Source organism: Pholcus phalangioides, unplaced genomic scaffold, assembly GCF_987345545.1.
Source record: "Pholcus phalangioides strain wild (caught in Gottingen) unplaced genomic scaffold, Ppha-v1.0 ptg000017l_1, whole genome shotgun sequence".
In the NCBI taxonomy this organism is placed as follows: Eukaryota; Metazoa; Arthropoda; class Arachnida; order Araneae; family Pholcidae; genus Pholcus; species Pholcus phalangioides.
The window spans coordinates 52,126,430-52,153,936 of NW_028301610.1; the positions used below are offsets into that span (position 1 = coordinate 52,126,430).

The 27,507-nt window shown below is 36.3% G+C and overlaps 1 protein-coding gene across 1 annotated transcript in view; it reads right to left on the reverse strand.

The window, feature by feature from the left end:
• LOC149074100 (nuclear pore complex protein Nup133-like) overlaps nt 1–27,507 on the reverse strand; it is a 254,535-nt gene that overhangs the window by 43,849 nt on the left and 183,179 nt on the right. Inside the window, exons 17-19 of the mRNA XM_089247323.1 lie at nt 8,205–8,277; nt 7,862–7,923; nt 3,766–3,822 (exon numbers count right to left, since the gene is read on the reverse strand). Of these exons, the coding sequence (XP_089103449.1) occupies nt 3,766–3,822; nt 7,862–7,923; nt 8,205–8,277 (192 nt within the window). The remainder of the gene's footprint in view (nt 1–3,765; nt 3,823–7,861; nt 7,924–8,204; nt 8,278–27,507) is intronic.

Below are 27,507 nucleotides of genomic sequence, written 5' to 3' on the forward strand. Positions count from 1 at the left end.
AGCGCAAAACTTTGATTACTTTGCCAGTTTGCCTTTCTACAAATGTTTGAAATGCTCTGAATTATTCAAACACTTCTGTGTGACTTATTTCTTAAGATATAAATAAATGAAAAATGTGAAATCATCAATGAAACTCAGAAAGTAACAAGAACTCCAAATTTATGAGACACTCATTGGTCCACACAAATCACTATGAAATATTCCTAGCAATTCTTTTGCCCGCTTAGCTTTATCCTTAGGAAATGGTTGTCTGTGCATTTTGCCTTTAATGCAGGATGTACCCTCCATGAAATGAGAATTCCTCAACCATATCCTTCAACCTCATCATTCCTCCTATATCGAAAAACCCATTCTTTTATACAATAACTCATTAGAAACACTTTGAGTGGCAATTAAAGCCAAGTCATCACACAAATCAAGGGAATACAAGTTATCGCTGACACCTGTTCTGCGGGTGACTAGATGGCTATCTTTATGAAAAAAAACACCTTTCACCTGTAAAGGTACTGACCATGCCAAATATTTTTTTCAGATATTTAATAGACAGAAGGTTAGCTGTTAATTTCGGAACATGCAAAACGTTGCTGAAAGTTACCCTCACCTTTTCATCATTTCAAAGTAAAAAGAAAGTAACCTCACCGACCCCTTCTAATTCTATTACTGAACTCCCTGTTTTTATCTTACGATTCTCTGGTTCATCATAATCATCAAGTAACTCCTTATATAGGGTCATATAATATGATGCACAAGAATCCATATACCAAACATTAGGATTTGGGTTTGAGTTAGCTATGAAACTTTCGGTTACATAAGCTTCTTCCCTTTTCTAATATTTCAACCTATAGCTACCTTTCTTGCCATTTCTGCTTTCATTATTCCCCACCTTTCTGCTGTGGTGCTTTCTTGCATTCAGAGATTATATGGCCGAATATGTTACATCTGAAACATTTCCCTTTAAAGGATTTTTTCCCTTTAAATTTCTCACTTACAAATGCATGCTCCTTACTGTCATCATTATGAGGTTGCTCCTCCTCTGTCATTAAATGAGTCCTAACACTATCGACTGTGATATTTTCCCCACAGTTTTTCAGAGCCATTATAAGGGGTTGAAATTTATCTGGTAAATTGGCTAAAATCATCCTAGCTACCAATTAAAAAATCTGAAAATATTCACCATTTTTATAAAAAAAATACTACGAGTTATAATTTCTAAATCTGAGGTTCATTTCACTAATGCACGACAAGTAAACAACATTTCTGCGAAATTTCAGAATTTTCGGGGCAGTAGTTTTTTAAAATCCTGATGGAAAAACTACAACCTTAGAAAATAGTAATAACAAACACGTCAAAATTTGAAAAGTACACACACACACGAGAGGAAAAAAGTGGTTTGCTTTTTTCTCGATTTCTCTTAAGGGTTATACCATTGCTTATCAGTTCCAAAACAACCAAGTCATACGTTCGGTAAATTCAGCAGGATTATGAAGTGATGCCACCAATTTTTAATGCATTGTAACCCAATTATGGGTTTAATCAAAAAACTGAAAACACTTTTCCATATCAGTTTCTCACAAGGAATCATGTGTATAATTATTGGGTGGTCGATAGTTACCACCCTGGTATAATACAGAAACCACATACACCTATAACAGTCAAGTGATTATACAGACAATTCAAACATTACAGATTTCAAAGCAGCATAATCAGGGCCTGACGTCCACATGGGCAACATCAGCATTTGCCCAGGGCCCCTTGTTTTGAGGGGGATCCCCAAATTTATATTATGTTTTACTCAAATATTTAATAAATTTTATTTGGCAAAATTTTGGAAAATCAAGGAATTCTCCTTAAATTACATCATACTACTTCCAAAGTGCCCATTATTAGCACACCTTATTAAAAATCAATTTTAATTTACCAATCATTAATAGACTTCACATAGCATGTATAATGCACCTAATGCAACATTAACTCCATGACAAAAATATGTTTCAATATGTCACAGTCTTTTGTTCGATTCCTCAATTTCATATATTTTTGACTGTAAAATGATTTATGGAATGATGACAAGAAAATTTGAATGTTTGATCAACATGAAATCATCAAATCTTCATGAAAATTCTATATACGGGGTGATTATAAAAAAAACTATCTCGACATATGGGTCCCTAACTATCATACCATTCACAGAAACTGAATGAAATTTTGGCATAAGGTATTTTGAGGTATGCGCTCAAGAATGATATGGAAAACAACAGTGTCGCTCTAACAGTTACGGTTACAGTGAGAAAATTTCGAAAATATCAAATGGCAACACCAAATTTTTTGTATTGGAATGCGATCTCCATACTGAAAAACACAAAATAGTGTTGGAATGGCGCCTGTAGCATGAAAATCCCCGGAGCTAGGCAAGGAAAAAGTAAAAAGGACTTTGCCGTGCACCAGAGCATTAATGTTCGTTTCATTCCTCACACCGTTTCTTCGGCTGAGATCCCAGCCTGATTAGTCCTCCACAAGGTCATGTGGAAAATTTGTGAAACACAATAAAATGCTTTATTTTATGCTGCTTCTCTGTCCTTATTGGTTGTCCTCACTTTTGGCCTATCTACCGCCGGTGATTTTCATGCTACAGTTGCCGTTCGAACGCTATTTAGGGTTTTTCACAATGGAGATCACATTCCAATACAAAAAAACTTGGTGTTGCCATTTGATATTTTTGAAATTTTCTCACTGTAACCGTAACTGTTAAGAGTGACACTGTTGTTTTCCATATCATTCTTGAGTGCATACATCAAAATACCTTATGCCAAAATTTCATTCAGTTTCTGTGAATGGTATGATAGTTAGGGGCTCATATGTTGGGATAATTTTTTTATAATCACCCTGTATTTGTGATGCAAAGCTTTTTATACATCTGATCTTGCAAACACTTTTTTCAGACAAATTGCGATAATCTTCATCCTTGGTTCAAGTTGGTGATACAATGCTACAAATGTTAAATAGCGCTATAGAATATGTTTCCATGTTGTGATATCTATATCAAACTGCTTTAGATAAAGATCATTCATCTTATTAACAGGATAAAATCATTAGTTCGCTCAAGTCTTTTGCTAAAAAAATGTTCATCTTTTTAGCTGTATTGTGTATTGAGTTGAGAGTTTGTGTATCAATTGAGAATTTTACACTTCTCATTTAAAATAATGCATATCCTTTTCTGTGTGTTTACAAACAACATGCACTGTATTTGCCGATGTACCAAATTTCTTCAACCACAGTCAAGGGCCCAATACCTCTTTTGTGTCCGGGGTCCTGTCAAGTCAAAGTTCGGCCCGACCATAATAACAACATAGACTTGAGAAAAGACAAAATAATGGGGAGTTAATAGGTAAAATAAAATGTACTACTAACTCATTTAGTCCAAATGTTACATAAACATTTCTTGCAAAATGTCAAGTTATGATAACAATATTCTATCATGAAACAGCTGTGTAATGTTTCAAACTAGCAGTTCTCAACCATCGCTGTGCAGAGTTCTTTGGGCTCTATGTGCACTTCCCAGTGACTCTGCGGCCGCTCCAGAAAAATAAAGATCAGTAATTTTTTTTTTAAAAGAGGCCTACAAGGCTCTGCCATAGAAATTATACACTAATACTAAAAGAGGCTCAGTGAGTCAATAGAGGTTGAGAGTCGCTATTTTAAACAAAAGCTGTAAGATAATACAACACATTCAACTACACTTTTATAACAATGTCAAAAATTAATTACCTGAATAATTTCTTCTACCCCATAGAAACCTATTTTTTCAGGGTCATTCATTTCATGCTATTAAATATAAGATCACAAAAATTTGAAACATTATCATACTTCATGGCAACAGCATAAAACAAACTTTTATCAGGTATGACAAAAAAAAAAAAAAAAGTTCATGAACTTGACCTTTTTTAGAGAATATTGATTTTCTTAGTTATTCTGTTGATCCCTTTAGCAACTACTTTCACCAAGTAGTGTATTTATAGGGGGCTATAGCCCAGGGCGGCAAATTTTGAGAAAATCCCCTTTTTTTCTTTAATTCACGTTTTGTAAACGTATGGAAGTGCCATGTGTCATTTCTATCATAAATAATATGTAATTATACCTTAAAACCTTTCTATTTACAGTGTTATTTGCCGGCTTCCCAAATATTATTGTTAAAAGAAGTGGTGGGAGCATGAGTAGGCATCCAGCGAAGCAAACAGCACTCATTTCAGATAAGTCTACTTAAGGTGTTGGAAAAAAAACATGGTTTAGCCCAGGGGCGTAGCCAGAAATTTCATTCGGGGGGGGGGGACCAAAGTGACAGAACAATGGATTTGGCCATCTTTTTCCCTTTTTTCGGTCATTTTCTCACATTTCGGGGGGGGGGCAGACTCCCAAGCCCCCCCCCCCCCGGCTACGCCCTTGGTTTAGCCAATATCCCTCTAGAAGGAAAGAAAGAAAGTATCTTCTTTGGAGGGTTATCTTGGAGAGTGTTGGTACAATTGTCTGGAAGGAAAAAAGAAAGGGCTCTTTCAACATCCCCTAAGTTTTCTGAATACGAGGGGGGAAAACATCTTTTTTAGTCCTAAAAATTTAGTCCTTGGGATTTATCACCTATCTGGGAAAACAGGCTAGGGGTAAACACCAATAAAACAGTGTTAAGTAGCTATAAATCGAATGGATGAATTTGATTACGATTTTTTAAACTTGTTTGGGAACCGAAATGGGAAGAAGCTGGTCAAACAACAACAACATCCATTTGCAGTCCCTAATTGGCATATAAAATCATAGTACAGAATGATAGGCGGGTCACATGATTCCGTTTACTGGTCCTATGAGGATAAGGGACAGCTCTGATCATGTGACGTTTTCCTGAAAACAAAAATAAAATGGGGGAACAAATGTGGAACTTGGCAGAACCAACATTTTTATGAATTGTATATACAGTATTACAAAACTACATTCAGTTATAAACACAGGATTACCAACAAGAAAAACTGAAAAAAACTTCTCATTATACAGTTTCCTTAAGAACACAAAATAAGCAAATGTCAAATATAGCTATTCATTTCTGATAAGTTCATGGTTCATGCATTTTGTATTTTGTGAGAGTTTTCTTTTATGATAATTTATGAACAATCACCACAATTCGATCTTAAATAATTCAGATTTCTCTGTAATACTTTAATTCAATAAGGCGTAAAAGACATACGTGTTTTTATATGATACATCGATAAATTGAAAAAGTTTGAGCTAGTGCTCATTGAAGACATTAATGTAAAAGAGGAATATTTCTTCTATTTTAGTTTCATTTTGGGTGCAAAGCAACATGAAATTGACTCACATCCTCGTCTTGATACACATTGGCGTATGCAAAGGGGGGGGGGGGGTTCTAACCCCCCCTCCCTGAGCCAAGATTACAGTGCTATTTTGCAGGAAAAAAGTAAAGCCCCATCTCAGGGAAAAAATTTGAAAACCATCCCTTCAAGAAAATTCTGCATACACCTATGTTAATACAGTTAAATCGTGTTTTCTCTGCAATCATTATATTGTTCTCTTACTTGCTTCTCAGAAGTGTAACAAACATGAGAGATGAACAGTTTACATTTTACATTTGCAGTTTGAAATATTTCTGTATATCAGAGATAAAACCATGTGCCAAAAGGAATTTTCTGAAAGCCATTTGAAGTGTTTTTAAAGTTAATATCACTGTTATTTATTGAAAAAGGATTTTATGTTCTATACCTATGTATACATACAGGGTGTTTTGTTAATGGACCGACAAACTCAGAAGGTTGTTAATAGACATTACGAGGAACAAAAATTGCAATGGAATATGGTGTTGCAAAAGAGGGTGAAAATCACGAAAAATCCATGCAGGCTCTGAGTCCAGCTGCAACAGCTCGTGTACTTGTCGGCAGGAATAGGCAAACTGTTGCAGCATGATATCTTCCATTTCAGGAGTGTGAACATTGAGTGGTCTCCCTGCATTACGCCGTGCTGAGTGTGTAACAATAGTTAGGAACCTTTGGGGAATTTGCCAAACCTGCCTCTATCTCTTAAATTTGAAACATGTTTATATAGTTATAATTGTATAATATTTAATAGAATTGTTATGTTTTCTTACCTTTTATAACCGTGCACGGTTGATTTAATTAGTCTGTGATATTTTCATTGCTCATAGTCCGGAAAAATGTGCGATCTTGATCACATCGTCCTCTTAATTTATTGTTGTTGCCATTCTTATTTTTGTAAAAGTTCCTATAAAAAATCTATTGCCATTTATTTATGTAAATTAGATGTTGTATTTTCCTATTGGCTGTGCTCTGATGTGTATTTTTCTGAGATGGTTGGTCCCAGGAGTTGGATCGTTCCGTATTTCCTTTTATAGGCATAAATACCTGGAGCCACCTCGCATTAGCTCGCATTCGTCCTCGCCTTTCAACTCAGAATACATCACTTTAGGTGAAGGTGGTCACCTTTGGTTGAGTCATCTGAAAAATGAAATAGTTTGTCTCACTGGTGCTTATACATCGCCGGCTGGTTCCGGACCCATCATGCCACATCTCTAGTCAATCGTTGTCATCCCGGTTCCTGTCATCGTTCATCCGCCCGCCGTACGGTTCCACATCGATCATTGCTTTCGAACATCATCTCGGCCATTGAGTTTGCAGCTCTTCCCGCCACGTGAGGCCTCACCTCGGATCGTGACCTTCCGTCAAGGTCGATGAATGGTTCCGCATCGATCATTACTTCCTATCGTCATTTCGGCCGTTGAGTTTGTAGCTCTTCCCGCCACGTGAGGCCTCGTCTCAGATCGAGGTTTTGGAGACCATACCTAGAGGGACATAGACTTGGTTGAAGGGGTGCAGAGAAGAGATACACGTGTCCTTATTAGCACACAGGGCTTGAGTTATAAAGAGAGACTTTATTTTTTAAATATGTTTACATTTGATGAATGCAGGTGTCGAAGAGATATGATTGAAGTGTTCAAAATTTTCAACGGGATGGATAGGATGGACCATGAACAGTACACCGACAATCGATTGCTTTTACAAGGGGGCACCAGTATCCAAGGGCATAGTGAGGGGGGGGGGGGACTTGGAGTCTTTCTTTCTTTAAATCCGAACACAACTCAGGTTTATAACCATCTATGTGCGGTTTACTACCTAGTGAGTTCTGTCAGAAGTGTAACTGTGTGTGTGTCTAACAGTCTGAGTGTGTATGTAATGTTGTTTTATTTTTCAATGCTGCCATATATATTTCAAAAGTCAAGCGAGTCATAAAAAGTGGAAAAATCACATTGAAAAATTAGGTCACGGTTCTTGGTGAAAAATTATATTGCGTTTTCTTTCATTTTGTTGCCTGCAACTATTTGGACAAGCAAAATTAAACCAGGAGTGCACTAGTGTGTTGCAAATACTTCACAGAAGTCTATCTACTTCTTAAGGTCACAAGATAGTATCACTATGGAAGATAATGGGAAGGGGTGAAATATGTTCTTAGTTCATTTTTTAAAGTCTCGTTTGCTGCAAGCAGGAACAAAATTTTTAATTGTCCTTTTCAAAATTTTGGGAATTTAACAATAGCAACACTGATACATACACAAAGCAGAATTTCAAGCTCTGAGTGTACATTAATTACCACAAAAAAAAACCCCACAAACAAGTACTATATCGCACAGAAAAAACATGAAAATGAGCAATTGGAGTAGGATGCTAATTTTAGTGCAGTGCAGCTTAATTGGAGCAAAGTTCCCATTGCCAAGTTCATGGTTGTGTTGCACTGAAGAACTTCAGTTATTTTCCTTATTTTAAGATATAAAAATAAACCATTCAAAACTTACAGTACCAACAGCATCAGCCACCCTATCAGTATGCATAATATAGTCCAGTTGATAATTCAGGTCTGAAATAAATTTTTTAAAAACAAAAATTTTCATAATATTTTCCTGGAAGCCTTAAAAATTAAAGAAAATAGCTCAGTAGAAATAAATGACACTGGAATCATTGAGAGGATTCACAAATCAAATTATAAATGTAGATTAAAATATAAAACAAAAATAATAAATTTAACATGAAGTTGGCACTATGCATCACAGTATTTCTTATATACCTTTGTTTTTGTTAGCATAATATAAGTTATGATGTGTGGTAAATTACAAATTTATTTCATTCCAAATAACGCACCTTGAATACTGTTTTCATCCGCTTTCTGAGTTTGAGCAGAAAACTCTGAAAGTTTGGCCAAGCTCAGCAAAGTCTATTACAAAATATTAAAAACAAAGCATCACAACATATTTAAATACTTGAATCTTGAAATATATAAATAGTTCTAAATATAAGTAAAAAGCTCATATACTGTTGCTTGCTCATTTATCAATCCACGATACATATATAAAATTGTGTGTACTAACATGGTTTACATCAGCAATTAGGAAGAAGTTGGTTCGAATTGACCAGTAGATCACCACAACCCTCTTTGCAAAACCGTATTCACTATTATTTTTCTTTAATAATAAAAATTAATGAAATCAAATAAATTAGAATACACACAGAGTTATATTTTAATATTTTGTTAGCATAATAACAGTTTAACTAATAGGTTGGTCAAATCTCATAAAAGACTAAACACCAAAAGATTTTTTTTGTGAATTTAGTGTTAATATTAAGAACGACAAAACACCATGGGTTCGAAGAACAGATCCAGGATAATGTAACAGGTGGATGCCAATTTTAAAAGAAAAGGTTCCTATGTAAAGAACTATTTATTTTCCATATATACAGGATGATTTTGATTCAAGTTCCCATACTGAGTCATTTTCTCAAAAACTGTTTATCCAAATAGTCAAATTTTTAGGATATCTTAATAAGACAATATGAGAGACATTTATGAAATAAACAAAACAGTCCAATTTCCACCACCAGGTAAAAAAGTGAATTTCCCTTTTTTCATGGACCATATATACCAAGTTCCAATGGAATACATCCTCCAGAACAAGCGCTACACAGGTAGGAGTACTGCCAGTATACTGACGGAGCCACATTTCTCTGGTTGAGGGGGTGCAGAGAAGAGCTACGCGTGTCCTTATTGGCACACAGGGCTTGAGTTATGAAGAAAGACTTCATTTTTTGAATATGTTTACATTGGATGAACGCAGGTGTCGAGGAGATATGATCGAAGTGTTCAAAATTTTCAATGGGATGGATAGGATGGACCATGAACTTTTAGTACACCGCCAATCGACTGCTTTTACAAGGGGACACCAGTATCGATTGGTGAGGGACAATGCAAGGTTATGGTGTCGCAGGGAATTTTTCTCCAATAGGGTTGTTAATAAATGGAATAGCTTACCCCCGGAGGTAGTAAGTTGTAACACAATTGACATGTTTAAAAAGAAATACGATAAACATGTTGGGGTAAATCGAGAAGCTATCCATTCTTAGAATAAGACAACCATAAGTATTCTTTATGGGCATTGTATAATATTTTATCATGTGTATATATTGTTTGTAATTTGTGTTAATTGCATTTTTAATTGGGTTGCTGTATTTTTGAAACATATGACAACCATATTTTTATGGGCATCTTTTTATCAGCCACCTCGTTGGGCATTTTGCCTGTTGTGGCGTTGTATTTGTATTTGTATTTGAGCAATGTCGGTACAGTCAAACCTCACTATTGCATCACCTGGAAAATGTGTCACTCTTTGGAAATCCCAATTGTTCTCTATGTGATTCTAATGTCATTAAACTCTTGATAATATGTAACCCCAATCGGCTTAAGGAATAACAGAGTAATGTTTGAGAAATCACCATTAAAATTAGAAACTGTTTGCAAAACATACAGGATAAGTTCAACTTTAACTCTTAACACGTCAAAAACCTACCTAGCAATTCAAGCAAAAGCCACTGAGGCCTCCTTTCCACCTTTCACTGCAGACTTGTTGACAGATTCTTTCAACAGTGGGCTACTTCTTATTTGGAAATGGTGAATTCAGTGGGGAATGTTTCTTTTTTCCTTGGCGAGTTGTGGTGCTTGGTCGGCATTTGCTGAACAAGAGTTCACCACAGAAATTAGGTTTAAAAACATTTAGTTCCAGCCGCTTAATATTTTTGTTGGTTTTTTATGTTATAAACAAATCTTAGATGGACAATTGTCAAGCATCTTTATTTTTGTGTTCACACTGTCAGAATTTTCTGCTAATTTTAAAAAAAAGTTCGTTCACCTTTACAGACAAAGCAACATTACAGTGGAAGAATATTAAAAAAACCGACCTATTAAAAAAATTTGTATCAGAACTGGAAAGCACAACAGACAGAGACCTCAAATTTCTAGCTTTGAAGAAAAAAAAAAGATAGCTTCTTCAACTATCCATTCCACACAACCGAAATTCATCAGTTTTTTTCTAGTGAACAGCTTTTTTTTGGAACTCATAAAGAATATTTTACTTTCATTTATGATGTTTCAAAAGGATTAAACTGCCATACAAGATGACAATACTTTTTTTTCCATAAACAAACAGAAAAATCAGAGAATTTCAAAAATTAGGAAAAAGAAATATTCTGTGTTACTAAAATAAATTATTATGTAGCAAATAAACATTAATTCATTAAGGAAAACTTTGGTAATCAAATTTCATGACTGAACTCGTTTGAATAACTAAAATTTGTTTTTTAATGAATGAATGCATGAATAGGGAGACCAGAATCAGAGTGGTCATGGCTTAATCTGCTTACAAGTCACTCCGCTTACGAGGTGATATTTTTGGTCTCCCAAGAGACTCATTAACAAGGTTTCAATGTATACTGAAACTGTTCATACCTATGTAGCGTCCGTTCTGGTAGCCATACTCCATTGACACTTGGTATATACACTCTATAGACATTGGGAAGATGTAAAATACAATAAAAAGCTATTTTCTTTCAACAATAAAACATTTAACAATACAAAATTTTAAAAATGAAAAGTAAGGAGTTTTTAAGGAGTCATGGGGACCGCCTCCCCTGAAAAAAAATTGCACCACTAGACTAAAAACAAAAGAAGCCTGCATGTGGATTTTCATTTAAATGTCTTTTTATTTATTTCTATTTCAACGGTTCCAAGATTTCAACTTTCAGAATTAAAAGTATGATGAGTAGGAATTTCAGCTGCTGAAAAGGAAGAGATATGCCGTCACTGTACGCGTGAGTAACAAGCGAATGTTTGAGAACACAAATTCAAACAGTAACAGAGCATGATGATCAGGATTATGTATTGAGAGGTGTAGTGAGAAAGAAGAGAGTGACAGTTATGGTAGTATAGTATTTAAATGATTTAAAGAAATCAGAAGTGATCTGAGTTTGCAATAAATTTTGTTTTTATCTTGCTTCAGCCGTGGCCACTTCTGCGAGAGATAGAGAGATAACAGATGTTAACCAAATAAGAGTTAAATCACTAAACCATAAGAAAATATGCTCATAAGCTACAAAATAATTAACAACTTCATTTTTCATTCAAATCCTTTCATATGCATTTTTTTTTCCAAAAAAGCCACAAAATGTATTTTGAAGAAAACTCAACTAGTTTTTTCTTCTACAAGCCATGACAGCTTCACATGATCTGCATCTGCATTTGTGAATGAGTCCAAATTTTTTTACTAAAAATTAAATATCAGGGAAAAGTTTATGAACATGGCTATACTGGGGGGGGGGGGGGGAGACAGCCTTTCGGCACCCTTCGGTGGCAACATTCTTTTCTCTTCATATCTTGTTTATGTCGCCCCACTTTATCAGAGTGATATGAAGAGTGGCATGTGAAAACACCAACTTACTGAGGAATTTTATAATCTTAAAGAGAGGTTCATCAAGCACCCTTCCAAAATGGGTCAATATTCCCCATGTGGGTCTTCATCCTAGAGCCCTGTTGCATCCCCCCCCCCACCATGACAACCACAAAAAATTTTAATTCATATTCATTTCACAAACGACTAAAATCCAAGGGCTCCAACCAAGGAGCAGGAAGCCAATATGCAGATTTTTTTATGGGCCCGATACATGGATTTATAGCAAACTTTTACTGCTAAAGCTTGAAAACAATGAAATTCATCCAGGGCCCCTGAAATGAAACCCGTCAACTTCCCCATCAGGGACCCGACCTGCGGTCATATCAACTCTATCTGCCCCCCCCCCCCCGTGAGGGTCACAACAATTTTTCACTTGTATTAATTTCACAACAAATAAATTCCAAGGCCACCTGACTGGATTTATCTCGGGCTTCCGTAACTGCAAATTTTACGTTATATAATAAAAAAAACAATAAGATTCATCCAGCCCCCTGGAAATGATTGGAATGTTGACGACCTTCCCACACACACAACCAGACCTGCCAAGCTCTGAAGAAGGGAAAATCCTACACTATTCATAAAAAACATAACACAGCTAGTTTTCAAATTCACAGATAAAAGAGGCGGGTTGGTGGCCCATACTAAAAATTGATTAGGAAGTTATATAACTACAATTAGAAAAAGTAATTGCTGTATGAGAAAAGGAATGGTTTAATTTCAAAAAAGAAAATGAAAAAATTGTTTGATTGTGTCTATCTTTTGTTCTACCATAATGTTTTATCTAAAATGACATATGATTTCACTCACTGGGACAGTCTCAGATCACATGAAAACATAAAAATTCTAATTCCAAAATTAGATGGATGCTAAAGTGTTGAAAATCAACTGATATTCATAACTCAAAATTAAACATTCTAGTCACCTGAATGATCAATATTAATAGAACTATATCAAGAGAAATATTATTTTTTTTGAAAATTTCAGAAAATCCAAAATAATCCAGAAAGTAATTTCATATAATAAATTTCAGACATGAAAAACTTGACGATACTCATCTGAATTTTGAACTCAGTTTTTTACACAAGTTAATTTAGAAACTTCGGCCTGGATTAAAAAAATAAAATGCTGTATAATTCACGAAAGCATAAAGGGTTAGGATGGCATGCAAATTTCGGAAAAATATTGACCCATCAAACGGATGCTAAAGGTTTTAAACACCACTCTATACCAGTGGTTCTCAACCGGGAGCCATATGGCCCCGGGGGGGGGGGGGAGCCCTGGGATATTTCAGGGGGGCCACGGATGAAAATCTTGCAAAAGGGGAGCCACGGCTACTGATACGGTGGCCACGAATAAATTTGTGACATAAAATTTTTTTAGTCACTCTGACTAAAAAAATTTAATTTCAAACAAAATGCATAGAATATCTTTATCGTAATTTTCCCCCATTCAAGTAATATTAACATGAGGAAGAAGGAAATAAAAAAAAGTGGTTCATGTAATCTCGGTGGTTTTACGACTTGGGGGTGATAGTAGGCCCTGACACAAACTATAGAAGAGGTTTAAACAAAATGGAATAACTGTAAAGACAGGAAATTATGTGTGTTCAAAGACTTTTCATTCAAAGAGGGCTGCCATAGCAGAGAAGCAGACAAAGCTTTGTTGACCATTCATTGACATTCTTTTGAGTGCTGGTAGTAAATGTAATCCAAGAAGTAGATGGCTGAAAAATGAAAGCTTGTAAAAAACCCATCGTGCAAATCAACCCATCATACAATTACAAACGAATAACCATCTAGTTTAGTACAAAGCTGTCTTCAGCCAGCATTGAGTGGTCTGATGGGGAATATATTTATAAAAATTGAATAAAGAGCGATTGCTCTGGGGTATTTTCTATGAATTTTGAGGGGGGTGACAATCCATTGCCTCTGCTGAAAAGAAATAAAGTCGAATTAAGTTATAACGAACTCCAAGAGACTAAATTATACATGAGGAAAAATACCCGCGAAATTTAATTTTTTTCCTTCACAATATATCTAAACAATTATTAACAAAACATTTTTTTCGGCCCTTCATTTCGGATTTTGAGCCCCTCCAGAGCCGATAGTTAGGTTTTTTTTGGCCAATGGAATTTTTGTTTTTACAAATTCACCCCGGATTTAGCATCCTCTTAAGTGGTGCCCCTTGTGGCTGCAATAGGTCGCATGGCCAAGCGCCACCCCTGTATTCTATTGCAAGGGCCATGTGTGCATTTTGGTTCCCTCACCCATGGCCCCCGCAAAAGCCCGGGATAATTCGAATAATTTTTTGGCTTTTTCAGGCTATAAATTAACTATAGAAAAAACCGTGAGAAATCTGACTCCGCGGGGGCCTGCAAAAGATCCCAGCCTAGGGGCCCATACCCTCACTCAGAATTTGATCCACAATAGTGAAATGAAGGCAAAGAAAAATTTGTTTTTTCACTTGTCCGGCCCTTGGAATACCAGAAAAACCTTTGAAAAAGTTTTCTTAATAAAAATTACCCCGTTAAATATCATCTTTACAGGATAAGTGATGATGGCTCAGAAAAATAAGTGCTCTTTGAAGGATTAAGTTATCTGGCATTTATTAAGAATGTTTTTTGTTCTAGAATTATTTTACCAAAGACAAAAATTTTTCTACTTCAAAAGCGGGGTGTATGGTCATGCACATTTTGCACGGTAAATAATGATGTGCTGCTTTCTTCTGAAAAAAAAAACAGGTTTATCTCCAGGTGCACTTCACAGAAGTCCTATCAGCCTTCTCGCAGGGTCGCCAGTAGGGGCAGCACATGAGGCTTCTCGGCCGGGTGGCAGGTAAGCTCGAGCTGTCCCTGTATTGGGACTTCTTCTAAGATTGACACCACACCTTTAAAGTTTTTTTCATCGATACTGTAATGCTTCCTTTTAACTGCCCTACAACTGGCCTATAGCATCCTAAATAATTTCAATGCAATTTTCCTATCCTGCAAGAACAACGTTGTGGATATTAGAAAAAAAATTCTAAAAAGGCGTATGACTACATTTAAAGCAATTTAAATCTGTTTATTAGAGACTCACTGCATCTGCTGATTTCTAAAATAAGTGCAATAAATTCTCACGTAAGTCTTCACTTTGAATTGCCCACAACCTGCTCAATGTGTCTCTTTTTATCTATCAACCTAAAATTTATGGTTTTTTGTGTTGATAATACACATGCAAAACCAATTCAGCGACGCGTTTTCACAATCTGCAAAAACTGCTTGGATTTGATACTTGGAAATGATGTCTAAATGCCAAAGATTTGGAGTTCCAATCAAACTGAAAATGTCAAGTAATTGAAATTGTGCTTCGTATTAATGAAATATTTTAATATTGAAAGCTATATATATAAAGATTAATCGTGCCCGTAGTCAAACATCTCATAAATGTGAAATTTTGTCGTAAAACTGAGAGTGAAGCATGTATCCCCTTGCGCACAAGTGGAATTTCGAGGCATTTACGCCCAACTTAAATTTATAAAAGTAAAAAGGACATAATCAATATAAAAAGGACTGTTTTCAGATCAAATTGCCGAAGTTGAATTACTTTACTGCAAAAATGTCAGATTTTTTTGGGGGGAAAAAAACAGTCAAACCCAAAGCATATTAAAGACCCTTTTTTAATATTACACTTCGGTCAAACCCAATTAGACCGGAACTCCAAGAGACCCGAGAAATCACTTCGTAATAACGAAATTTCGTTACAAAGGAGTTTCAGATTTTTATATTGTTCCTAAGTAAACCTATCCGAGGGATTTTCGTTAAAACGACATTTTTCCTGTGTTATAATGGTATTTGTTAATGAGAGTTGACTGTATTTCGTCTCAAACTATTTTCTTATGTGTATTTGGAGGCTGCATGGGTAACAGGGCGTATGGCACTTTACTGGTGAGTCATTAGTCTTAGAGACATACCCAACTAGAAAAAGTATCCAAATCACGTGTCCAACTCAGATATGTCATTCATGTTGTAAGGAGTTATATAGCAATAAAATAAAAAAAACAACCTTTTATACCGCCCCCCTTGTGCCAAAGAACCCAATTAAGAAGTTGTTACTCTGTCTTTCCCGATGCCAACTAAAATAATTTCACGTTTCTAAGTGCAATATTCACCGAGATATGGGAATTCGAAAAATTGAGGAAATTTGGGAAAAACCAGCATTAAATGCGGGTAAAATGGTTTCCCCTCATTTAATGCTGTTTTTTCCAACTTTCTTCGAATATCTCAATGAAAATTTGAACTTAGACAAGTTGAATTTTTTTGTGGGAGACCGGGAAACAAAACTTTCCAATTAGGTTTTGGGGCACAGGGTGTCCGCATAAAGAGTTAACATTTTTAATTTAATAACTATGTAACCCCTGGCAACATGAATCAAATATCCGAGTACTACATATTATACGGGTACGTTTTCCAACTGGAAGTATGCCTCTAGGACCAATGGTTCGCCAGTAAAATGTCATATGCTCATTTTTTTTATCATTTTTGTCGCACCACGGTCATTTTCTGCACACGAGGGCTAATTAGACCGGGACCTACAATTTATTGCCGATTCCGAACGGCAGGCTTGTTTTTTTTTATACTCGTCGAGGTGTTGGTGCGCTAACCCCTCGATGGGGGACTCCCTGCGGTAGTAATTTTTGCTGCGGTCAAGTCGCCGTTTTTTGTTGTACCCCTGTGTCAGGAAAGTTTTCTGACAAGGACGAACTGGGTATCGAACTCGCGACACCTCTAAACATCCTTTGGTACTTTAGGCGAGCATCTTATCGACCGGGCTACCGCGCCCAAAATGTCATATGCCCCGTTACCTATGCGCCCTGTATATGAAATATAGTACAGACTGTTATGTGAAATATTGTGTTGTGTTTAAGCCAACACGCACATTGCTTCATTCGCCTGCGAGAGAGCGGTCACATTATGAACCAAAAAGCCACTTGAAGGTAGCTTGTCATCCAACGAAATATCAGATTTTCACAGTATCGAAAGTCAACAAACTGATAATTTTCTTATTTGAAAATCTGATTATTTATATTTTCCAATGGGCTTGAAATCCTGATAATGAATCGATTATGTTCACACAAACAGTTTTGTCACTGCGTATATGATTTCTCTGGAATGAATGGTTCAAACAAATATATAAAAAGTTATCACACTTATTTTAATTCATTTTTTTAAATTCATAGTAGGGCTACAACATGAACTTATATCCTTGTTACATGTATTATTGTTGAAAACGATGTGGAAGGTTGAACTTTTCAATTGCGATTCATTTGTATGGTGACTCCCTCTTTCTACCACTTTTTGCGATTTTTATCATTACAAGAATGTGTATTTTGGAAGCTACAACTGACATTTCTCAATGAAACCATAATCTTTTACACAAAAAAAAACAAATTTTGAAATAATAAAAATTTTATCCAGTACAGTAACTTGATGACATTGTGCCGTCTTCAAGCGCAGAGTTTACATTGATTAAAAATTTTTTTTTTTTAATTGGACTGACACAACACATAAAACATACAAATCAAACTGAGAAAAACACAAAACAATTAACTTCACAAAAAGTAACAATACGATGATACAGACACTTTGTGACCCCAAGGGATTTATTCTATTTTTACTATATTCTATTATGTTTATTCTGCTTTTTCGTTATTTTCATAAATTAAAAATTAATCAAATTAAATCCAGAAATATTTCTACTTTAGACAATTTTTGAATAATTATCTTCTAATGGGAAAACGGGGGGGGGGGGGAAGGGAGGGGGAGTAGAAAATTATTAATGTTCGCAAGGGGCCACAGGAATGAGAAATGATTGAAAAGGGGCCATGAACAAAAAAAGGTTGAGAACCACTGCTCTATACTGCATAATATAAGCAGCTCGAGACATCGTTTTGCTCCACCAGTAAAAAACTCCCAGCGGTGTTCAACCTTTTCTCACTGCTGGGTGTAGAGGGATTTTCTGCTACTGGTTCTGCGGAGTGATGACATTCAATGGACCATCAATTTCCAATGGTGACCAGTTTGCAACATAGGCAGGAAAATGTCAATATCAGCAACTCTGTAAAAAATTATATTTTTAGAAGCAAAAGCGTATAATCGTAATTTGCTGAAATCATAATGGTTGGCAGGTATGCACAACCATTGTATATCCCAATCCCTGCTTTCACATTCCTATTACAAAGGAGAGGGGGGGGGGTTCTTCTCTTATCTCCCTCTTTATATTCAGGGGAAGCTACCTCTTATTTTTCTACGCAATGCTATTCATCACCAAGGGGAATGCCTATTCTAAGAAAGATGAACCCTTCAGAAGAAAAAAACTTTTTCAGGAGTGGCTGCAAAAAAGTAAGGAGTTATAAGGGCCTTTCCAGAGGGAAATGAAAAAAAGTTAGGACTTTTTAAGGAGTTTGTAAGGATGTATGAACCCTGTATATACTGAAACTATTCATATGTATGTAGCGCCCATTCTGGTAAACATACTCCATTGACACTTGGTATATACACTATATAGACATTGGGAAGATGTAAAATACAATTAAAAACTGCCATTTTTTCACCTTGTGGTCGAAAATTGAACTATTTTTTTATATTTATAAATATCTTTCTCATGGTCTCATTAAGATAACCTAAAAAATTGGCTGCATTCGGATAAACAGTTTTTGAGAAATACAAAGGCCACAACAGAGAAAATGCCCAACGAGGTAGCTGAAAAAAAGATGCCCATAAAAAATATAGATGTTGGATATATATATCTTATATATAAATATACTGCCCATAAAATATTATGGTTTTCCCATTTAAGTATAGACCGAATCTCAATTTATTCCAATATTATCATATTTCTTTTTAAACATCTCAATTTCCCAATTCTTGGGGGAGGGGGGGGGGTAAGTTATTTCATTTATTCTCAACCCTATTACAGAAAAAATTCCCTGAAAAAATAGTCCCTTACCAATCAATACTGGTGTACCCTTGTTGAAGCAGTTGATTGAAGATGCATTAATAATTAATGGTCCATTCTATCCATCCCGTTGAAAGTTTTAATCATTCATCACAGCCCCCACCCCCGCCTCTTGACACCTGCATTCTTCCAATACAAACATTCAAAAAATGAAGTCTCACTTCATAACTCAAGAAGCGTGTGCCAACGAAGACATGTGTAGCTCTTCTCTCCACCCCTTCAACCAAGTCTGTCCATTTCTGTAGGTATGATCTCCAAAACCTTACAGCATACTCCAAAGCAGGATGAACTAAGACTCAGAAAAATAAAAGAATGATACTAGAAGAATGTAAAGAGACTTTTTGAAAATAAAACTGTGAGCATTCGCTTCACTTTTCTGACCACCGTTGATTAATGTTCAGAAAACCTAAGCCACTCATCAATGAGGATTCCCAAATCTGTGACCCTAGTTGCATCCGGAATAATTACACCATTCAATGTAAACCCCCAAACTACTCAGAGAACAAGAACTTTTTATAATCCCTGTATAATTCAATCATATATTAAAAAAATATTTGACTTTCTTAGGCCCTCTGCACACGGAGCGATTCCTTGACGAGTGAGCTACGATTCTTTTTTCCCTCTTCCTCACTTCTCAACTAAACGAGTTGGAGGCCGCCAACGGCGCAATTGCTTGGTGATTTTTATGCATCAAGATTGCCGAGCGAGTGATTGGTGTTTCGAGCGATCTGAAAAGAAGTGCGATCCAGATTGAATCGTCCAAATCATCAGGAAAAAATGGAGGCCTTCAATATGAAATTTGTTGGTTTGGTTGAGAGGTATCCGGAATTGTACAATTACACAAGGCCCAGTTACTCCAGGAAGGATACTGTTGAGAAAGCCTGGAGTGAAATAGGCAAGGAAGTAAATTTATCTCAGGTATGTAACATTTTTTTCATATGATATAAACAATACTTATTTCATCACAGTGTAGCTATTTTTTTATTGTTTACATATATGAACGTGATGAAAACTGGACATATCTTCATGGCATTCAGCCAGCCAGCACAGGATGAATTTTTGTTTATTTTTTAGCTTAATACAGTAGGATTTGCTGTTGATGGGGTCCGTGAAAAATTCCAGCCTCTCTGAAGGGGGGGGCAGGGGGTGACGTAAGCATTTTATATACCATGTGCTTTCAGCCGGGTATGCAACGTTATCACAAACATTTTCTTAAAAACTTAATGTGATTTGCTTTTTAATGATTTAATAAATGAATTAGGTTCTGCTTGAGAGGGCTAGTGATAAATTTTTCTGTTGTGAAAAAAAATAAGCGTCAGATCATTTTAATTACTGTTCATTATATTATGGTCATTATAAAAGGGTTTTATGACCTGGGAATTGCTAAAAAAAATGCATTTATACCCTAAAAAAACTGAAGCGCAAAAAAAAAAACCCGAAGTTTCCTCGTTACATTTTGCAAAAATATTTTTAGAAATCTTACCCATTTTATTTTATTGTGTTTAAAAATAAATGCAGCAGAACCTCGATAAGTGACTACCCTGATAACTTGACTAATATTATTCTCATGTTTGGCATACTAAATTCAATGGGAGAAACCTCCAAGATGTCTATACCCTGTTTAAGTCAACTGAAATTTGTGCTGTGCTATCACCATTAATTTTTCAAATTACCTGTGCATTGGCCAAGTCAATGAAGTTTCAAAACATTGCTCACTCACATTTCAACATTTCCTCATTTCATTGTTTTTACACATAGTGGTGTCAGAGCCAGGAGTATGATCGAGCAACCACGATATTGTGGCAAGGGTCCGAGAACCCACACATTTTATTCAAAAATTAAATCTTCCTACGTACAGCTCAAGATGGTCATCCATAGGTGTGAAACACTTCCAACGCCCATTTGCAGATATTCTTCACACCTCGGGTCACTTCCCACTGTTTGGAACTTAGTATAAGTTCCAAATAGTCCGTCATTTTTTCCGTCTTTAAATAGTCCGTCTTTTTTTCTTAACACAGTTATTGAGACATGATACACTTTTCTGCACTATAATACGAGATTCGGAAACTTTTTGCAAAAAAAAATTAGGTAATTTTGTTTATTTTGATGACGAGATATAGGATTGCTCACATAAATATATATATGTGATTGTATATGATTATGCATGCATACAAAAGTTATAGGAAAGCATTGTGAAAGTGCGATCAAACAAAACTTCACAAACATAATGCTTTAAGTCAACATGGACACTCCTGAGTTATGGAGGTTCCACTATTTACTGACATGAAGGCCAAATTACTTTAAAAAATTTAACACTGTTCATGGTTGTTTGGTTTAAACCATATCATTTTTTTCCTTGAAAAATATCATATTGGTTCATTATTAGCCAAAATGTTTCATTTTTACCACATTTTATGTCCTTGGGGTACATTCTGATGGTACATCTTTAAATGACATAAGATTTTATAAGTGGTTTTTTTCAAAAAGTCTCATAAAAGTGGCCAGAATATATATATATATATATATTTTATATGAAGTATCTTAGTCATTTAAAGTTATATATAAAAGCCAAAATTTCTCATTCTTACAACATTTTCTAACCTTTGGCTGCTCTATCTTTAGCAAATTCATGAATAAGGATTGCATCACACATCTAAATGTAGTGGTGTATTATCTCACAGAGTTTCTTTTTCCCTTTACAAAGAAGCAGCTACAGTAGTGACACCATCATTCTAGGAGCAGGTGGCCCCATAATCCAATAAAGACACCAGCTGTCCTTAAAGGACAAAAACTAATGTACTAGTTGTTACATTACCTCACATACATTTTAATTTTCTTGCCCATAAGAAGTAGCACATCTCCTACTGTATATCTCCCAGTCTTAATATTCAATAGTTGTTTTTTTATACTTTCACACACACACTGTTAAAGCCCAGTTAATCAAGGTTCTACGGTATAGTAGTAACAGATTTATGAAAAATAATCAGCTATATACGGGGTGATTATAATTTAAGATTTGATTCCAAAACTATACAATAAGTACTGATCAGAATGACTTGAAAATTTGCATGGATACTCCTGAAGCAATGGAAGTTTCTTTCGCAAAAGAAAAAAGTGCAAGGGTAAAACTTAACGAAAAGAACTCTCTTCTGCATATGAAACACTATAAAAATTTATAGCCAGCTAGAAAAATTTAGATTGATAGATGTAAACATACACATCTTTTCCAACTTCAACCTATGTTGAAAGCTTTTTTTATTTAGTATACAGGTACACAGGGTGCTTAAAAAAGAATCACCCGATTGGAAATGTGTATATTACGAAAAATACTGAATATAGGCGCTTAAGATTAATTTTATATTACATGGCTAATCATGGTTTTTTATACAAATCACATTACAGATACTCAATATGCAGTGCCGTCTTAACGCATGGGCCCACCCGGGCACGGCCCGGGGGCCTCACAAAAATGGAAACTAATTGAAATTTTCGAGAATTTACCAGGTAGGGCTTCAGAAAAATCAATTGGCCCAGGGGCCCATTGACAGGGCTGTCTTAAGAGTGTCATATGTCCACCTTGGGATGCACAGCATATGTCTATACAGTAGTCAAATTTGTTTCAAAATTTTGCTGAAAAACTTTGCAAGAACACTTGGCAGCAATGAAGAGGTAAAGATGGCTTGTGCCTCGGTAGCTTCTTCAAATTGCCTTAGGGTACATGTATATCCCTCTTTTTTTCCAGATGAAATTGTGTAGCACACACTCTTCACTATATCCACTACTTTGCTATTGGTGCACTTAGCACTTGAAACTTTTCAGCCACCATGCCAAAGGTTCATTCAATTGTTTTCCTTCCCTTGCTCAATCTATAATTGAAGACTCTCTTCGAAGAAAATTGTCAAGGATTCTTTAAAATAGGAACGCATTAAATTTTGCGACAACAGGAATGCTTCATCTGCCACAAAGTAATGGGGGAAAGCACTATCATGTTCATGGTATGGCAGTCTAGAGGGGGCAGGAATCTCCAGTTGCGAATGTGTCAACCAATATTTCATAGCAGACGCTTGAAATAGGCCGCTGTCACTATTCCTACCCGCATACCCGGCCTCTACCATCGTGAATACACCATCTGCATCGCAGCACGCTAACAGCATGATGGAGTGCCATGATTTATAGTTGAAGTTGGTAGAACCTGTATTTGGAAGTTTTCCTGTACGGATATGTTTACCGTCCACTGCACCTATGAAGTTTTGCAGGTTCCACAATGACAGAAAATGTTCTGCAATTTGTCTCCATCGTTTCTGCGTGCTAGGTTTTGCCAAATATTGCATGTGTAGCTCATCCCCACAATGTCTTTGTAGTCTCAGCTGCAATCCGCCCAACTGTGGTCTCCCCTCGGGCAAAGTACAGACCAAGGGAGACAAAGGTACATCCTGTAACCAGATACTTGCAAAATAATTTATATCAATTATATGGGGGTTGGAGAAAACAAATATCGAAAGTCAAACCAAAAATTATTTGTTATTTTGTTGAATTTTTTTTTTAAACTGAAAATGGTATTATTTCTCACCTCACTTTTAAAATATATAGTCTAATCCTGATGTAATGGTACCATTTGTCTTGCAGGTTTCTGGCGCTATAATGAGTTTGGCATCATATCAAATCACACAAATGAACACATTTAATTCCTTTTATGTGGAAGATTTGTTCACTGAAAAACTTTGTCACTAAGCGGGGTTGGCGCTACAACAGGGTTTGACTGCATGTATTTTATAACTTGGTCATTAAATAGGCCATGTATTTCCTCCTAGGTCTTCTGCTTTAAATTTTTAATGTTTTCATTTTGCAGTGCACGACTGCAAAGATAAATGGAAAAATTTGAGAACTACCTTTATGAGAAAACTGTGACCTCTTCCCAGTGGTTCAGGAACAAAAGTAAAAAAAACCTTACTACTTGAATGAAGCCATCCAGTTCGCCCTACCTTTTGTGAAGACTGGGGGGGGGGGCGCAGAGTGGGAATTTGTTGCCTATTCCAATGGAACATTTCCAAATTGTTGATCAACCTGAAAGTTCTCAGGTTTCAACTGGCGAAAATTCTTAGGGACTTGATGACATAGAAATCCCAGACTCGCCACCCAAACCAACCACTCCTCCTCCATCAACATCAGCTGCAGCATTAACACTTCCTGACACACAATCTCGGAGCACCAGTGGGATATCCCGATAGCGAAAGACCTGCATCACCAACAATGCAGATGCCACCTTTGCTGAATATTTCAGCATAAAGAAGGAAAAAATTACTGCTGTTTCTGCTGCACTTCCTCCTACAAATGATCTGAAAGAGTCCATGCAGCAGTTCATCGGATGCCTTTTATCCAATCTCGGGTTGATGACTAGTGCATAGCTCAGATTATTTAAGAGGAAGTGTGAATAATAATTTTGTCTATTGATAGACAAAATTCTTGGAACCTGTCCCTTCGAGATAACACAAACTTGACCAGTGGAATTGATACAGAAATAACCAGATATCAGCTTCGATTCACCATATGAACAGGCTGATACAAGTTGGACTGAAAAAATTGAAATAATAAAATCGGTGAAATTTCAATGCATTTCTCAACAAACTCAAATCAAACGAAGAGATAAAACTTCATTGTCATTTTGAAACTATGGATTTTGTTATCAAAGGATAAAAATTAAATAAAAGGTCTAATAAGAAAAAGACCCAAAGAAGCCAAACTTGAGTCGTTTTCATCCTAGACAATTTTATTTAATTTTTATTATTTTTTTTGAAACTGAGTTTCTCTCATCATTTGCTTTTATCAAGAAAATGTTTATTTCACTGTTTTTATTCATCTTGTGACAAAGAATTTGCTGTATTTTTATAGTGTGGTTTGAAAGAAATGCACTGACAGGGTCAAGGGCGTAGCCAGGGGGGGGGACTTGGGGGTCTGGTCCCCCCCCGAAATGTGAGAAAATGACCGAAAAAAGGGAAAAAGATGGCCAAATCTATTGTTCTGTCACTTTGGTCCCCCCCCGAATGAAATTTCTGGCTACGCCCCTGGACAGGGTTCATCAATGCAAATTACCTGATTTAAATCACAAAATCCAAATTCTGGTTTTTTTTTTTTTTTGCCTACTTCACATAAATCATATAACACTTAATATAATTGTATACTTTCTGCATTGTATCTAGGGATACGGTTCCAGTCTCAGATATTTACCTGTTCTTCTGAAAAAAAAATTTTCTCCAGATATATTATTTCTTTTATGAAGAAATACTTTTCATACGACAATCACAATATTAGGTTATTGACATTTGAATTTTCCAATTTAAATGTATAATACGAAGGTTTTTAACAGCTAGCTGAAGGTAAGATATATTTAGGAAAGAGAAAATTCAACTGTCCTTGCGGGGAATCGAACCCAGATCCTTTCACTTGCAGGGTGAGCACCCTTGACCACTAGACTACAAAGAAAATGAAAATCTCGATCTTTCCTTGGAGCTCATGTGCAATGAACAGGACCATACATGGACTGTCTGACCCAATTCAGGCCAAAGCTCACAATTTCTGACACTGCCACCAGATGGCTACTTAACTAGATTAGACCATCCATGTAAGGTCCCGTTCAGCGCACACAAACTCCAAGGAAAGATCAAGATATTTGTTTCCTTTGTGGTGTGGGGCACTCACCCGGGAAATGAGAGGACTGTTGAAGTAAATGATGTTAAATGTTTTTAGTTTGAGAAGTCCTCGGCAGATGGCGTCACATTGTTCTATTTTCACAGTATTAATAGTAGTGTGTTGTGTAATTGTCGGGTATGTTCAATAAAGCCGTTAACTCCAGTCTAAGCTTAAAAACAATATCATGTTATGGGTTTTCCGCACGATAAAATGCACAGGAGAGATCGGAAATCGGGTTTTTCGTCAATATAATTCGGCAATGTGATTATTTCTCGGAAGATAGCCATTGTCGCGTTAGGTTTCGTCGATCGGCCTTTTTGCATGGGAAGAAAGCAGCCGCCAGCAGCCATCGTAAACAACCGCTGAAGAAATGGAAAGTGATCGTTGCTCATCCGAGAGGTACTTTCATTTGCTTAAAGTTCCGGCTATTTGCTGAATTGAACTGTCTCGCAGTCAAATCAAAAAGCCGACACATCAAGCCTCTGACTGGAGAAGGTGACTGGGTGATATGGAAAAAGAAAATACTAGATTTGCTCGATTATCACGAGGGTGCGATTGACCAAGTGATTGCCAAGTGAAGAAACAAAATACTTGGGAATAATTTTTGACACCAGACTCACATTCAAGCTCAATACTGACAAAGCCATAAAGTTCGATGTAGGCATTAATAGCAGAAAGTCAGAAACATGATGGTAAAAACAAGCCAAAACCTTGGAAAAGAGGAATATGCAACTACTGCAAACACAAAGGACACTGGGTAAAAAATACAGGCTGTGGATCGCTGATGGAAGACCATCAAAGAATAAAGCCAATGAGATACAGGTGAATAAAGCAAGTGATACACCAGTGCATAAAGCTGCAGCAAATATAGCGTTGATGTCTGTCTCTGAAGAAATCCATGTAGCAGATAGTTCAACATCATATTGGATTGATAATGGGGCAATGAGACATGTCACGAACTGTTCCAGGTATTTTATTGACTTCACGAAATTTGATAATCCTTGTGGCATCAAAGCTGCTGGAAGTGAAACTTTAGTCGCAATAGGGAAAGGCACCATCAGAGTCAAAACAACTGTTGGCAGAAGGAGCCAAGAGATTCTTTTGAAAAATGTTTGGTATGTTCCAAATATTAATAGAAATTTATTTTCTGTTCTCGCAGTGCAAGATAGGAATAAAATCAGTGAGTTTGTGAAAACTCGCACAGAATGCTGGCTAAAAGTTAACAATCAAGTAGTGCTCCAAGGATCACGCAGTGTGAATGGTAGTTTATTCAAGGCAGCTATTAAACCGATTTTGCCCAGAAAAGAGATAGAAGTGCATACTGCAGTAGACAGCTCCTTGTTACAATTATACCATGAGAGATGGGGGCACCAAGACAAACCCCACATCAAAAAGACACTAGAGAAAGAGTTAGGCATCACTGCGAGCCTCAATAAAAAACTGTGTGAGCCATTTGTTTATGGCAAAGCACACCGTTTATCATTTGGAACCAGAAAGAAAACTTCTGAGCCAGATGAGCTCATTTACGCTGATGTTTGTGGCCCATTCGAAGAATCTTTTCAAAAGAAAAGTATCTGGTGGTGTTCAAAGACAGCTTCACCAAGTTTCGATATGGCTACCTACTGAAAGAAAAGTCAAAGATGTGTTGGAACATATGCTTGCACATGCCAATACAACAGGACATTCAGTAAAAGAATTCCTCAGTGATAATGGCGGTGAGTTTGACAATGAAGATGTGCGTGCAATCCTAAAGTCAAGAGTAATTGTCCAAAGACTGACAGCTTCATACACACCTCAGCAGAATGGAGGTAGTGAACGTGAAATGCGCACCATTGTTGAAATGGCCAGAACGTTCAAATATTCAAATCCTGAGGCTAACTTCCCTGCAGCTATCTGGGCTGAGTTAGCAGGCTCTGCCATATAGTATGTATTGAACAGAACAGGCAAGTCATCAGTGGAAGACAAAAGTCTGTATGAACTTTGGCT